We start from the raw sequence: 13,705 nt of genomic DNA on the forward strand, positions 1-13,705 counted from the left end.
TGCGCCTTTATTTTCATGCGAACTATTATTATTAACAATTGGTTCACAGGAAGGGAAAGGCACAGTATCTGTCACACTCGTTGCTGTGGCACCTCAACCGCGCCGTAAGGGAAGGGAGGAAGGTGCGACTAAAAGTGGATAGATTTAAAGAGGAGTCATAGTGGAGGGCTACGGAGTAACTTTGACCACCTGGGAGTCCTTAACGGTGAAGGGTGGCAGTTTCTGGTCCTACGGGGCTGCAGGACGGTAGGTCGGCGCCGCTTGCGGCGGGGGCTGGCCGGCCGCCGAATATGTATTTGGCGTAATTGCGCACGCCACCGCTTAAGTGGTGGACGACGGCTGTTGCGGCACCCGTCGTTCTCTCCCTCTTCTTTTTCTTTCCTTCTCTACTTTCTCGTTTCTGTCCGCACAAGGGAGCGGAGGTGGCTCAGCTACAGAGCCAGTAGTAGGCCCGTGCGCACCCGTGCGTTTTCTTTTCCTTCTCCCACAGCCACAACAACTGACAATCTCACGGCACACGGACGCCTCTTCGTTTCGCCTCCATTATTATTGTAATATTATTGGTTTCAATTACTGACTTGCATATTGAGAGAGCTCTGGAGCAAATTGTTCCGAGGCTGTCTTGCTATTTCGCGTGCAGCTTGTTTCACCAAACATTTACATCTTGTTGGATTTCAAGTATAATTTTTAGGAAGTTTTTAGATTTTTCGCTGAAACATCCAGATATTCATAGCTTTTTCAGAAAATAACTGCTGATTTCATCCTATCGTCACCGATAAATGGGAAAGCAATTACACGTGTCTTCACAATAATGAAAGCACCTTGGTTTTTTCTCAAAGTTGGAAGAAAAAATGTACGGCTCTCTCTTCCGGTTATTCACGATTAAGTCCGTGACTGCACTGCTGTCGTTCGCCTGCCCTAGGCAATAGCCTGAGTCCCATCGTCTATTCGCTGCAGGACGTGAATGCTGCTCACTTGATCGAGATGAAGGCCCGCATCGAAGACAGTGTCGTCTACTCACCCTACCCAAGCATGGACATCCCTGTATGCTCTTTCTATGCCCTCGCCAGAGAGAAGCTTCTCACAGACCCGGACAAGATAGGCATGGTTAGTCCTTTATGTATTTAATGTCAACTATCTTCCTGGTGTTGGCAAAACTACACCAATTGAGTAAATAGCACAGAATTTTTCTTTTCTTGTGAATATATTTGAAGGTTTGTGCAGAAACAGACTCCAAAGCTTATAAACGAGACAGTATAGTAAATGCAAATTAATGAGTTGTATAATATGGTTAGAAAAATGTGCGTTACAAAGTTGCCGCGGGACGATTGAAGGATAGCTTTTGTTGGGAGATATATTTTCATGTATTTTAAGCTTGCATATCACCAATGTTTGCTCGAATATGTGTACGTATTTCAAACTTTGTCCAGGCTAAAAGAGGCGGCTCGAGCGCTTTTTTTCCATGGTCAAGGAGGTAGGTATTATCTGCTGCCTATGAACGCACATTGGAATGAGGGGGTGGGGGGGAGAGGGGCACCGCCAACTCCCATGGGGTGCATACTGTCGTTTTCACTAAAATCTTCAAATAGGCCCATTGTCTCATTTCCATTACTCCTTAGCTTCTACATAGCGACATGACGTGCGCTTGCTCGAATATTTTTTAGTTTTTCTTATTTTATATAAATAAGGAACTTAAATGAAATGATTACCAGAACATCAGTGATAAAAAGGGAACTTTCATGCATTGCAGTGCAATAACAAACTTACTAGGTTATCTGTTGTATTGATACGAAAAAATTGCGAAACTTCGCAATTCGCGTATATAACAATGACGATTGTATACATATATGGCTTTAGATAACCTTAGCTTGCAATATTATTTCCGGTGTTTCTTGTTTTTTCTTTCTTTCTCTTACTTTTTAGCTTCCCTAATCTGTTATAGCTAGTCTGTTTTATCCCCGAATACATTTATTACCAACCGCGTTTCAACTGGCGTTGTTATAACAAAATAGCTTAACAATTATGGTTTACGCATTTACCCTTTGTCATTAACCCCCCACTCTTTTATTACTTTCTCCGACAACCTTCGGAATCGGCTCGAACATGCGTATATGCAAAACGGCCCCGTAATCCCGCCTGTCCATGTCGCTGCTAATGTTGGGGCGACAGTGACGCCGTGTCTTGCTGTATGCCGAATTTACACTCGGCGAAACCGTAACACTAGACTGACTGCACTACTGCGCGTCCGTCCTCCTGCCTGCCCTTGGGGTTACCCAGGAGTTCGACAGGGATGCCCCCTATCACCTGCTCTCTATGTGCTTGCAATCGAACCTCTCCTCCAAAGACTAGCAAAAGACTCCCAGATAGGCAGGTTCCCGTTACCGCCAGGCTCTCGGCCTGTCCCCATGTTTGCCTATGCAGACGACCTGACTATCGTCGTTCCGAACCAGGCATCTGTGTGCTACGTCCTGAGCGTCATAGAAGGGTACTGCAGGGCTAGTGGGGCTAGGCTGAATAAATCCAAGAGTGCCACCCTGTATATCAGGCAAGCACCGTCCAGTCCAAACCCCTCTCATGGCCTTCCTGTGAGGGATGAAGTTCGTATATTAGGATTCCACTTCCGTTCCGACGGGTTATCAGAGACCAACTGGCCTCTTGCTAAAGCGAAGCTTGAGAAGAGAGTTAGAGAATATGGGACGTTGGCGTGCCCTCTCACGGCGCGGGCTACTGTCGTTCGGTCAATTCTGTTCTCGTTCCTGACGTATGTTGCCTGCATAACACCTCTGCCGGCACGTACCAAGCTGCAGCTTGAGAGAATCCTCTTCCGTTTCCTGTGGAACGGAATGATAGATCAAATCGGGAGGCCTGTGGTGAAACAGCCTCGGGACAAGGGAGGCATTGGCCTCCCCGACCTGGGCATAGTAACCGCAGCGCTACACGTCAGATGGACCCAGACAGCCCTGAATTCAGACATGTCCCTGACTTGAAGCTTGTCCTCGTTCTTCCTAGGCACCCGCCTTCGTCCTTTTTTCGCAAAGCACGTTTTCCCACTGTGTTCCCCGTTCCGGCTCTCCTTCGCCCTTTTATGCACAAGCAGCTAACTGCTTGGAGCGACTCAGAGGCCTCCAGGCCGACATAGATATTCTGGCAGTACCCTTAAAGGATCTAGCCAATCTTTTGACGCCGAAGCTCCCTCCTAGGTATATTCAAACAGATCTGTCCAATATGCGCCCAAGCTGGAATCTGATACTGGCAAATTTTTTGGATGCAAGCAGAGCAACGTTCATGTATCGCTTTGCACGCGGACGGCTCCCCATCCGCAGCAAGGCGTTCACACGAGCGAGCTTGCATCCAGTTTGCCCGTTCTGTGGTGGTCGTGAAGACATTGTGCATATTTTTACACAATGTCTTCTCCCAGCAGCCCTCCTTCGACGAGTGGCTACCTTGTTTAGCGTTCCAGGAGTGCCGTATCAAACTGTCAGGTACCTCAACCCGTTATCCAGGCATGCTGTGAAACAGTTTGTGCTCTTGCTCGGTGAGTGCATGTACCAAGTCTGGTCTGCCAGGTGCGCCGCTGCGTTTGAGCGCAGTGTTCCAGGCCTTCATGAGGTGCTCGCACGAGTCCGCAGGGAGGTCTGGTTTCACCTAAGCCGTGAGCAGCGTCACCTCAGCGAGCAAGAGTTCATAGACACGTGGAGCAGGCCACCGATTATTTGCGAGGTTTCTGGGCGTACCATAACCGTGTTAATATGAAGCACTTTAAGATAACAGTTGTCCTTCAGGACATCCGAGGTCCAAAGAAGGTCCGGTCTCCCTGTGTTCGGCCTGCTGTCACAGCGGGGACCTTAAACACAGTTGGCATAGTGTTCGGTGACTGCTGTGCGCGTGTCACCACACGACTGCCCCCTTGCCAGGGTACGGCCGTCATCCCAAATCAAAATCTTCCTCCCCCCGGACATCCGGGAGGAGGGGGAGGTACCGGTGATGATGTATGATTGATGACGGGCAGATAGGTTATGTGAAACCTTGAGGTGCAGCGCCTTCTGGAGTCAAACCTCCTCCCATCTGACAACGGTACCTACCGATGGGCTATAAATTCTCTCTTCATATGCATGTAACTGCGTGCCCTTATTTGAAGCATAAACGTTGCCGGCATAAGAGAGCGCCAGCTTAAAGCGAAACTAGATAACGTTTTCGGTGATCACATAGTGGCAGTGATATCTGAATATGAGTCTAGTCATGAGGTATGTCGTACTGGCCCCGCCAGGTAGCATCCTCCAGATTTGCTATTTACCTGCCACTCATGTCGGTGCCCGACATACTACCTCGCATGGACTAATTCTGTAAATATTGCGGTTGTTACTTCACCTGTGCTTCGTTTTGCACTGAGTGTGCTAGTCATCGCTTTTGCTCATGGGGACAACAAAGTGGTTGCGGAGAAACATGCTTACGATGGCGCCTTCAAACGCGCAGCGGACATTTGCCGGAGCGTTTTACTTCCAAAAGTTGTATTTTTAACGAATACTCGCATATAAGGAATGGGCGTGGCTTTGTCATAAGTATATTGATAATCGATATCGCACTCAGTCAAGACACAACTAAGAACCGCGAGCACAAAACTCGGTTAAGAACGAAGAGGATGAGCGCTCAAACCGGCCCAGAAATCGCAAAACGCGCGCTTGACTGCTGTGAGATGACCGAAAAGCATTTTACAGTTCCCAGTACTCTGCATAAGCTGTCGAAAGGGCATGGTGGTCCTAAGAAAGCACCAAAAAGGGTAGCATTATAACCGCTGTGCAGATCGCCTACCGATGGGCTATAAATTCTCTCTTCATACGCATGTAACTGCGTGCCCTTATTTGAAGCGTAAACGTTGCCGGCATAAGAGAGCGCCAGCTTAAATCGAAACTAGATAACGTTTTTGGTGATCAAATTGTGGCAGTGATATCTGAATATGAGTGTAGTCATGAGGTATGTCGTACTGGCCCCGCCAGTTACATGGTGTGCGTCGCCTGCCCAACCAGGGTTCCCAACTTCTGCGAAGTCGCCTGTCCGGCCAGTTTTAATCTCCTGCGAAGCGGAGGCAGTGTACATTAAATAGACAGTGCACCTAGTTGTTTACGCAAATACGTTGCACTAGCCTCACTGCAGCGCCCTAACGACACGGTTGAAAACCGCATGCGTGGAGGCAGCACTTGCTGTTAACGCTCACTTTCTAACATTAAATATCACATCCCTTGAGCACGTCGTTGATAGAAAATATTTTGGTGGTTGTTAGATGACCGGTGTAAAACATAAAGCTCTCCATGAGCAAGATACCTCTTAAATAAATAAATGACTCTTTTCTCTGCCCATGCATAAATGTCGTGAATCGAACAACGCCCACAACGAACGCCACTTCAATGAAATGTTTCAATTCTCTGTTCGGGGGTGCCGGTGTTTGTAATCTGCCATCTCTTGCTTGCCAGAACCATTCTCATTATTTGTCGACGAAGCAGGAGCTGATAAATCAGTCTGGGTGCAGTGACAAACGACGCTTCAGATGGTACATGACAGCATTGGCGCCTGTTCGCCCAAATATGAGCCCACCAGAGGCTGCAGCTGGTCGATACGGGGAACTACTAATGGCAACGCACGTTTTGCTCGTCAGTAAAATAAGTCTTCTATAGTTTCTTGCTCACAACCAGCTTTCTTTAGATCCCTCTCTTCATGATTATACCTTTTCTGCCCAAATTACAGCTGTCACAAATTTTTTTGTTGTTGTTGTTGCGGAAGCAACACTAGGCTAGTCGGTGAGCCATTTCGCAGAGCCCCCGATGAACCAAGCTGCGCATGCGCGAGGAGCGAGAGATGTCATTTGGAGCAGAGCTGGAGAGTCGCATCGGAGCCGCCGCCGGCTCCTCCGCTGCGCGGGTGACTCAGAGGTGGCGCCACCGCTGCGCCAGCTGCGCATGCGCCAGGAGGGAGTGACGTCACGCGATGCACAGCTGGCGCGCCGGGGCTACCACCGACTCCTGTGCGGCGCGTGACTCAGAGGTGTCGCCACAACAGCGTTCGCTCCGCCACGCATGCGCAGTGACGTCAATACTCTTCTGATACGCTGGAACCACTGCGCATGCGCGGGGTGTATAAATGTGGCATCTCGCAGTTAGTCATGGAGAAGTGAACCACTGAAGGACTCTGGTTGAGTCGAGCAGAGGCTGATCGCCTTTGGAAAGCAAATCTTCGTTATTCTCGGTTCCGCAATTCTACTCGGAATGATCAATGGTAAAATCACAAGTAATTTTTTTTTGTCAGACCGGAAGTAGGAAGTTTTCATGTTAGCAGGCATTTTAGAGATGCATCTGATGTCGTCTTGCGATGGTATGGAATATGCTCATTGCTTTATCGTTCGAAAGCAACGCCGATACGAACAACTCAGTATTTAACAGCGCCAAATAATTTCTAGCAGTTAATGTTGTTTTGGCGTCCAGGATTCGCACAATATACGGGCGTCTTTAAAAGCGACATGTTTCCACTTGCAGTTGGATGAAATAACCAGCCTCACTCGTGCGGAGGTGCTCTCGCACATGCAGAGGTACGCCATTGGACTACGGCAACATGGCGTTAATGCGGGTGATCGGGTCTGCGTGCACCTCAACAACAGCGTGGAAAATGTCATCGCCATGTACGGCTGTGTTCTTGCTGGAGCGACAATCGTCTTGGCGAAGACATCGCTCACCGAAGGTGGGACCAAGATGGAAACCCGAAGCCTATTTCTATGGTCCATTATGCAAAACATATTCATTGAACACATGAAGCAAAACGGACGACACGGCTGTAGACGGAACAGGAACTTTACCGCCTGCATCTGTGTCGTTCGTGTCAATATTTGTGCCATATTTTCAAAACGTTGTTACCAACTGGCCTAAGCTAAACATAGGTTTCAAAATATAGACAAAGCAAGCAGGTCAGCTCTTTATTTAAATTCATCACATATGAGTAATCCGTTCTTGACAGAAAAGACTAGCACGCGCGCGAGGAAGAAAAAGAAAAGATATCAGTGTTAAGGCAATGTAACTTAACCTAAAACAATACATATTATGCGACTAAAATGAGGTGAGTTCCCGTGTGCAGGACTAGACTAGAAAGAGCGGCGTAGCAACAATGTCATGTTAAAATCGCAGAGTAAGTATAGAAGTGCAGGTGATCACGCACAAGTATGTAACTAAATGAATTTCACCCGATTTTCTCGTCAATTACCTTTTGGGCTCTTCCTGCCCTGCTTCCCTCAACGTTTCTTCACTATGGCCCATGAACCATAACTGTTCAGTCCATAGAGATGGGCTTAGCTACGCATGATGTTAGCTCTTGAAGTATGTGTGGATTCCGTTTCTGCTAGTTTTCTGTGGACTATAGGCCGGGCGCCGGCAGCTTCGATACCGCGCTGTCCATTGTCGGACTGCTTTGAAGTGTCCCTGTATAAAAACAGAGAGGCAGGGCAGCGCATGTGTGGCCAATGATTTAGCGCTATTTCTCAGTGACAAAAATAATTATATAACTTTATATATGCGCTGATTCTAGGTGAAAACTCTGTTCCAGAGAACATACCTCATCTAATTTATCACTTCATCCATTGCCATGAAGTGCACTTCAGGAGGCTTAGAGTCAATAAATAATTTACTTTAGCAATTACTGCATTTCAGTTGCGGTCTCTGGTATCATATGACCCCCATGCTTTGATAGTTCGCTGGAACCAATGTTGTTACTTTTGTTATCATTGCGACGTTTCCGCAAAGTTCTAAAATTAACGCGATAACATTAAAGGGCCTCTTCTCCAGAAAATTCGGTGTCGACTTTGTGAGCAAAATCTCTGTCAAAGCCCTGCCAGGTAATAGGTAGTGGCTAGTTTCGCACAAATACTAGTTCTTACACTAGTTTCGCGCACGTAAAAAAGTGTACTTATAATGTCTGGGACCGGCTTCAAGGTAAGCGCTTCATTATCATTAAAATCAACGGCAGTTTCATTCTTCAGATTTTTATATATTTTTTACTTCCGTTTCGCTGATCGGAGCCATAAATATAGATTTCGGAATGTTAAGTGTTGTCATTAGCAACACGTTGTTCAACGCGTGATAGGGGTGTGCCAGCGGTCTTTGTATATTTAAAAGGCCTCAAAAACATCGTCCAAGATTTTCTGAACAATCGATAGTTTCCAAATAAGCTCGCTTTTCCATTTCTTTTTATTTAAACAATGTGCTCAATTTCGCAAGTCGAAATTCAAGAAAAGTAGGAGGAGGAGGCTTAAGTTTCGCCTTCGGAGTTGAAAGCATAATAACCATCTTTAGCGCTGCCAGTTCGTTCTGCGAGTGTGCATTGTTTTCGTTTAAATAATTTATTTCATTAACATTAATATTGCTGCAAGATCAATAGAGATCCCGAACACATAGTAGTAACTCACACGGACCACAACGCGTTTTTTTAGGTGTCCTTCTAATGCACTTTGTGCGAAGCAACATTCGTGGCCCTTACGCGGCGTTTCCTGTCATACAGACGACCTGGTTTCAACCCTTAATAACAACACATTTACTTTATATGAACACACATTTTCTGAAGTAACCACCGCAGAGGAATCTTGCCAATTTCTGTTTCACACGGACAGTCCTTCATTTAGCTACCTGCACTTAGATGTAAAGCGTTTGAAATTCCTGCGCTAAATCATGTGGTTGTCACGTTGTGACCCTGTCGAATATTCAGGATTTTTAATGAGAAAACATTACTTCGCTATGTTCACAGATTTCTGTCCGCAAACCGTGTCAGCAGGCCGCGTCCGCAGACCGCGTCAGCAAAATCGTGTCCGCCGCAGTCGTGAGCAATTGAGAAGTGGTAGAGGTTAATGAGTGGTGTCAATTGATAGAGGGCAGCGTAATGTTTTTTCCATAAAAACTATTTGGCCATTAGGTTAATTAGGTAATTAATTTGAGGTAAAACACGCAAAATCGTGTCGGGCAGAAGTAGTGAGTAATTTAGAAGTGGTAGAGGTTAATGAGTGGTGTCATACGATAGAGGGTGACGTAATGTTGTGTCCGAAAAAAATGTTTAGAACAATAATTATTTAGGTAATTAATTAGATTCAAGACTATAAAGTAAAGGCGAAAATGGTCTTATTAGCCAATGGCTTGGCGCCACCTTTGAATGTATCAAATACTAAAATGTTTAATTAAATCAGCCAATCCTTGACGTCACGGAGTCTGAAATGGAGCCAGAAAAGGCACACGAAGGGATTGGCGCGCAATTTGAAGGTACCAAAGACTTAAGTAGGTACCTAAGGCAGTCATTTAGGGTGACGTCAAGGATTTGACGTCCCACAGCCGGAAGTTATAGGGCCGAAAAAGGGCATTAGAAGGGATTGGTGTGCAATTTGAAAGTACCAAAGGCTAAAATAGGTAAACAAGAAGGGAATAAAGCAACCAGAATTAACCAAAAGCAGCATCAGTGCTTTCGCATTACCCCAATGCAGATTCTGCAGTGCTCTAACTTTTCCCCGCGGCTACATGTACGACGGCGGCGCTTTTTCGGAGGAACGAGCTTTATATGCTGTCGCGTAAACTCACCATATGCTTCACCTTGTCTAGGCCGAATACTAAACTATGAAATCTTATTTATTTAATTATTTTTTGCAAGCGCTTTTGGAAATTACAGAAATGGGAGGGGGGGGGGGGGAGAAGCACAATATTAACAATGCTACGTGCTTTCAGAAAAAAAAAAAAAAAACAATACAGGAAGTATAATACAGCATAATTTCATACAAGCAAACACAAGTGCACGTATTAGAGCTGTGCGGCAAACATTTCATTAGATTTTAATGAAACAACTTCTTGGGTCGGCTTATTCCGTTCATGTATTGTTTAAAAAAAAAACGACAGTTTAGAAAGTATGTCCTGCATTTTATGTCTTTTACTTTGTAAGTGTGGTCCCTTCTTGCAGATATATAATCTTGCGGCAATAAATACCGGTAACTGCCATTACCTAGAATGAAGTATGTTATGGAAGAATTTCAGCCTAAGCATGTTGTCTATTGTTCTGTAGTGAAACCCATCCTATAGCGTTTTTCTACGCATCTGACACACTGAAGTGCCGGCTGTAACTATTTAACACAAAACAGACAGATAGGTTTTGGACCTTATTTAATTTTTCAATATTATTTTTAGATTTAGGGCCCCATACTGTACACGTGTACTCTAGTATAGGCATTACGTTAGTTGTATACAACACTTCTTTAGTTTTTAAAGGAAAACGCCGGGCATACCGGCCTAGGAAACCTTAAACATGAACTACTTTCGTAGTGATATAGAAAATGTGCCTATGCCAATGCAGTACATTACTTAAATAAACACGAAGACATTTGTAGTCAGGGACAGAGAACGAATGTACTGAATGAATACTATGAACAAAACTACTAGGTGACCTTTTTTAGTAAAACATATATTACACTTTTCCGGATATTAATCGTCATGCCTCACTTATTACACCAATCAGCGATTTTGTCAGGATCCCACTGTAGAGCGTCATGGTCAGCACGATTAGTAATAGTTCGGTATCCAACACAATCATCAGCGAACAGCCTCAATGTAGACGACATACCAGTGAAAATGTCATTTATAAAAATGGCAAGAAAAATAGGTCCTAAAACTGACCCTTGCTGGACACCTGAGATGACAGCAACTTCTTCCGAGAATTCACCACTAATCACCACCCTTTCTTTTCTTGAATGAAGGTGCGCTTTGATCCATGCTATCACTTTACTGTTAATGGCATACAATGACATCCATTAATGGCATCCATTTCATTTAAAAACTGTCATAACATATTGGGGCATTTATGTACGCGTGAGTCGAAATAGCTAAAGAATACCTATTTTGCTTCTTTCACCGCAGTTTTCATTTCTGTTGTCAACTACTGAACCTTATCATTATGCATCTGAGATAAATTCTTTTTGAAAATTCCAAAAACTTTTTTTGTTGTTGGCTACAACAAGCACCTTTCTGTTGAGCCAGGGCTTACATCTGCTGTCCCCTGGTGTTAGCGTCCAGGACGGAGCGTATTGATCACGCAGTTAACTCGTTGTATTAATGAATAGGTTCCATAAATCATTTATATTTAGTAACTCCCTCTATTCTATAAATATTTTATGTTTAGTGACTCCGATAGCGTTTCAAATACGCGATAGTAATTATCTAGTACAAGTTAGATTTGTGCTGTACGAGTCTTCTTATAGTTATAAATACACCTGGTACCGGTATGCAAGACTTTCGCATATTTCAGTTTCTTGTCAAATAGAACAGCATCGTGGCCGCTGATTCCGGTGATAACAAGTGCAGGCTTTGCTGCCTTTGGAATGTTTGTCAGGAGTAGATATGATACACTGGTACCACGGGTTGACTAAAAAGCTACTTCGGATAATCGCGAACGACCTATATATGCTTAGTATGTCCTGCCTTGACGCAGAATTTTTCTTGGGTGTAGAATATATTGGTGACCAAGCAAAACCCGGCAGGTTAGAACCTCCACCAATTACTCTGCCCTAACGCTTTCTAACGCTTCCGACAGATAAGATAAAACTTCAAACGTGCTTCCTGGTGTTCTATAAAAGGAACACGCAGAGAGGGACTTTCCATCACTAAGCATTATTTGAGGCCATACAGTCTCACATGTTCCAACATTGATATCCGATACAAGGGAAGTTAGTGACTGACTAAAATAAAAAACGCCATCACCATGACCGTCACGATATTTACCGTAAAAGGGGGTTTTCCGGAAACACCTCACTATCCCTGATTTCGCTATAAAACCATGATTCCATTCCAAGAACTACGGAAGGCTTACTCATATCAATTAGGTTGCGAAATTCATCTCCCTTGTTAATTACGCTTCTGCAGTAAACTACAAGTAAAGAGAAAGATACCTGAGAAGTCTTGTTTTTTGCCAGTGATACCAAACAACGTCATCAATCTCATAAATCTTGTGCTTGATTTTATTTAGTAACTATATATCCTATTTGAGAGATAGAAGAATTGTCATCCTCCTGACGGTACAGTTTAGCGTAGTCCTATAGTGCGTTCCTCTTTTTATCGACATTTTCAGATAAGTCTTCCAAAATCGCGATAACTAGCCTTGAGTCTTCGTTTTTTTTTTTTTTTGCCTTAGTGAGAACTGCATGTTTACCCTGAAATATATGACATTTTGCTATAATTGGGGGGGGGGGGGGGGGGGGTTGTAGGAACGACATTTTCTTCATGTAAACCTCCCAATTATGTGAGTCTCTCAATTTCTACCTGATCGATTTTCAGAGTAATACTGCAAAGGTGTCGAACAAATGTTTGATTTTACGTACGCTTCATGCTCATCTTTATCGTCAAACACAGAGGAAAAGCAAACTGCATCTCCGAGACTGATTTTCTAGATCATCAACCTATTTTACTAGAGCCTCAATGTTTTTGCTCTGTGAAATAACATTCTGCATTTCATCCAACTTAGCCATCTTGATTTCCAAGGGTGTCAAGCTATCCGAAATGATATCCATTGCTTTTTGTTTTCAGCATGGTATTATTCATTTCCGGTAGTTATATTTTAATCTCGTTTTGACCATCCAGAAGTTGTTGCATCATGTCACCAACAGAGCTGTGATTTGCTTCAATAGCAGCACATGTCAGCAAACAATACTGTCACTAACCTGCGCGAAGAACAGTAGTTGCGTGAACCCGACCTTCATTGTAGAGACGGGTCCACGCCCCAAGGACGCAATGAAGTGGTGTGGATCATGTAGGCTCTAGATATGTAGGCTGTAGTCCCATGATAAGTGAACTGGCACTCGACAACCACCAAAATTATCTGCGAGGCACACTTAATCAGCGAAAAGTCCATTGTGATCGCCGACACTGAGCAGATGAAAGAATAACCATTCAGAGTTGATACAGATGAAAGGGATGTGCGCCACTGAGACAGGACGACCATATGGCATAGTAGTCAAGTAAATATATACTCACCTCTGTTCTAGCAGAAAAAGCAGCACTCTTCATTGCACTTATAGTTTAGCCTCGTTATGTTCTATTGGGCACAAAGCGTGTGTTGTAGGATGGAGGTTTATTAAAGGTACTGGGACGCTATCTATAAGCACGCCAGGAACACTTCACGTACGAGCAGATCTAGAGCACACACCGATAGCGATGTCGTTGTTGTTGTTGTTGTTATCTAATTTGATGGCACATACCCACACAAGGGGATTGACCAAGAATTCTGGTGCAGAGATATTAGATTTTGAGATGTATAACTACATCGCAAAAATAAACAGAAATAAATGCCAGGGAATAGAGAAGGAAATGTAAATATGAAAAACCAAAATAAAAGAGTAAATTCTAACGCACGCAGTAGGAGAATACTAAGATTTATATGTACAGATTAAAAATTCCAAGCATATTAGCAAGGTAGACGTTTTGTTTCTATTAAGAAGTTTTGAATGGCGTTAAAAACAGGCCTGTGGCTCTACCCAAGCATGGTGGCACCGAACGATAATAAAGTTTGGCTGCTCAAATTACGACCCAGCTGTTGTAACGGCTTCTTTAAATACCGTTTTTTCATCATGGTAGAACGGCGGCAAAATATCAATAAATGATTTATTGTTTCCGGTTCCCCGCAGAATGCGCAGACAGGAGAAAGCGCCAAACCA

General features: G+C 44.3%; 1 protein-coding gene across 1 annotated transcript in view; it reads left to right on the plus strand.

Annotated features, from left to right (window-relative positions):
• LOC146192627 (uncharacterized) overlaps positions 1 to 13,705 on the plus strand; it is a 56,147-nt gene that overhangs the window by 36,118 nt on the left and 6,324 nt on the right. The window contains exons 2-3 of the mRNA XM_084600474.1: positions 958 to 1,107; positions 6,525 to 6,726. Coding sequence (XP_084456600.1) covers positions 958 to 1,107; positions 6,525 to 6,726 — 352 coding nt within the window. The remainder of the gene's footprint in view (positions 1 to 957; positions 1,108 to 6,524; positions 6,727 to 13,705) is intronic.

Source organism: Amblyomma maculatum, chromosome 4 (assembly GCF_055883805.1).
Source record: "Amblyomma maculatum isolate TAMU_Amacu chromosome 4, ASM5588380v1, whole genome shotgun sequence".
NCBI lineage: Eukaryota > Metazoa > Arthropoda > Arachnida > Ixodida > Ixodidae > Amblyomma > Amblyomma maculatum.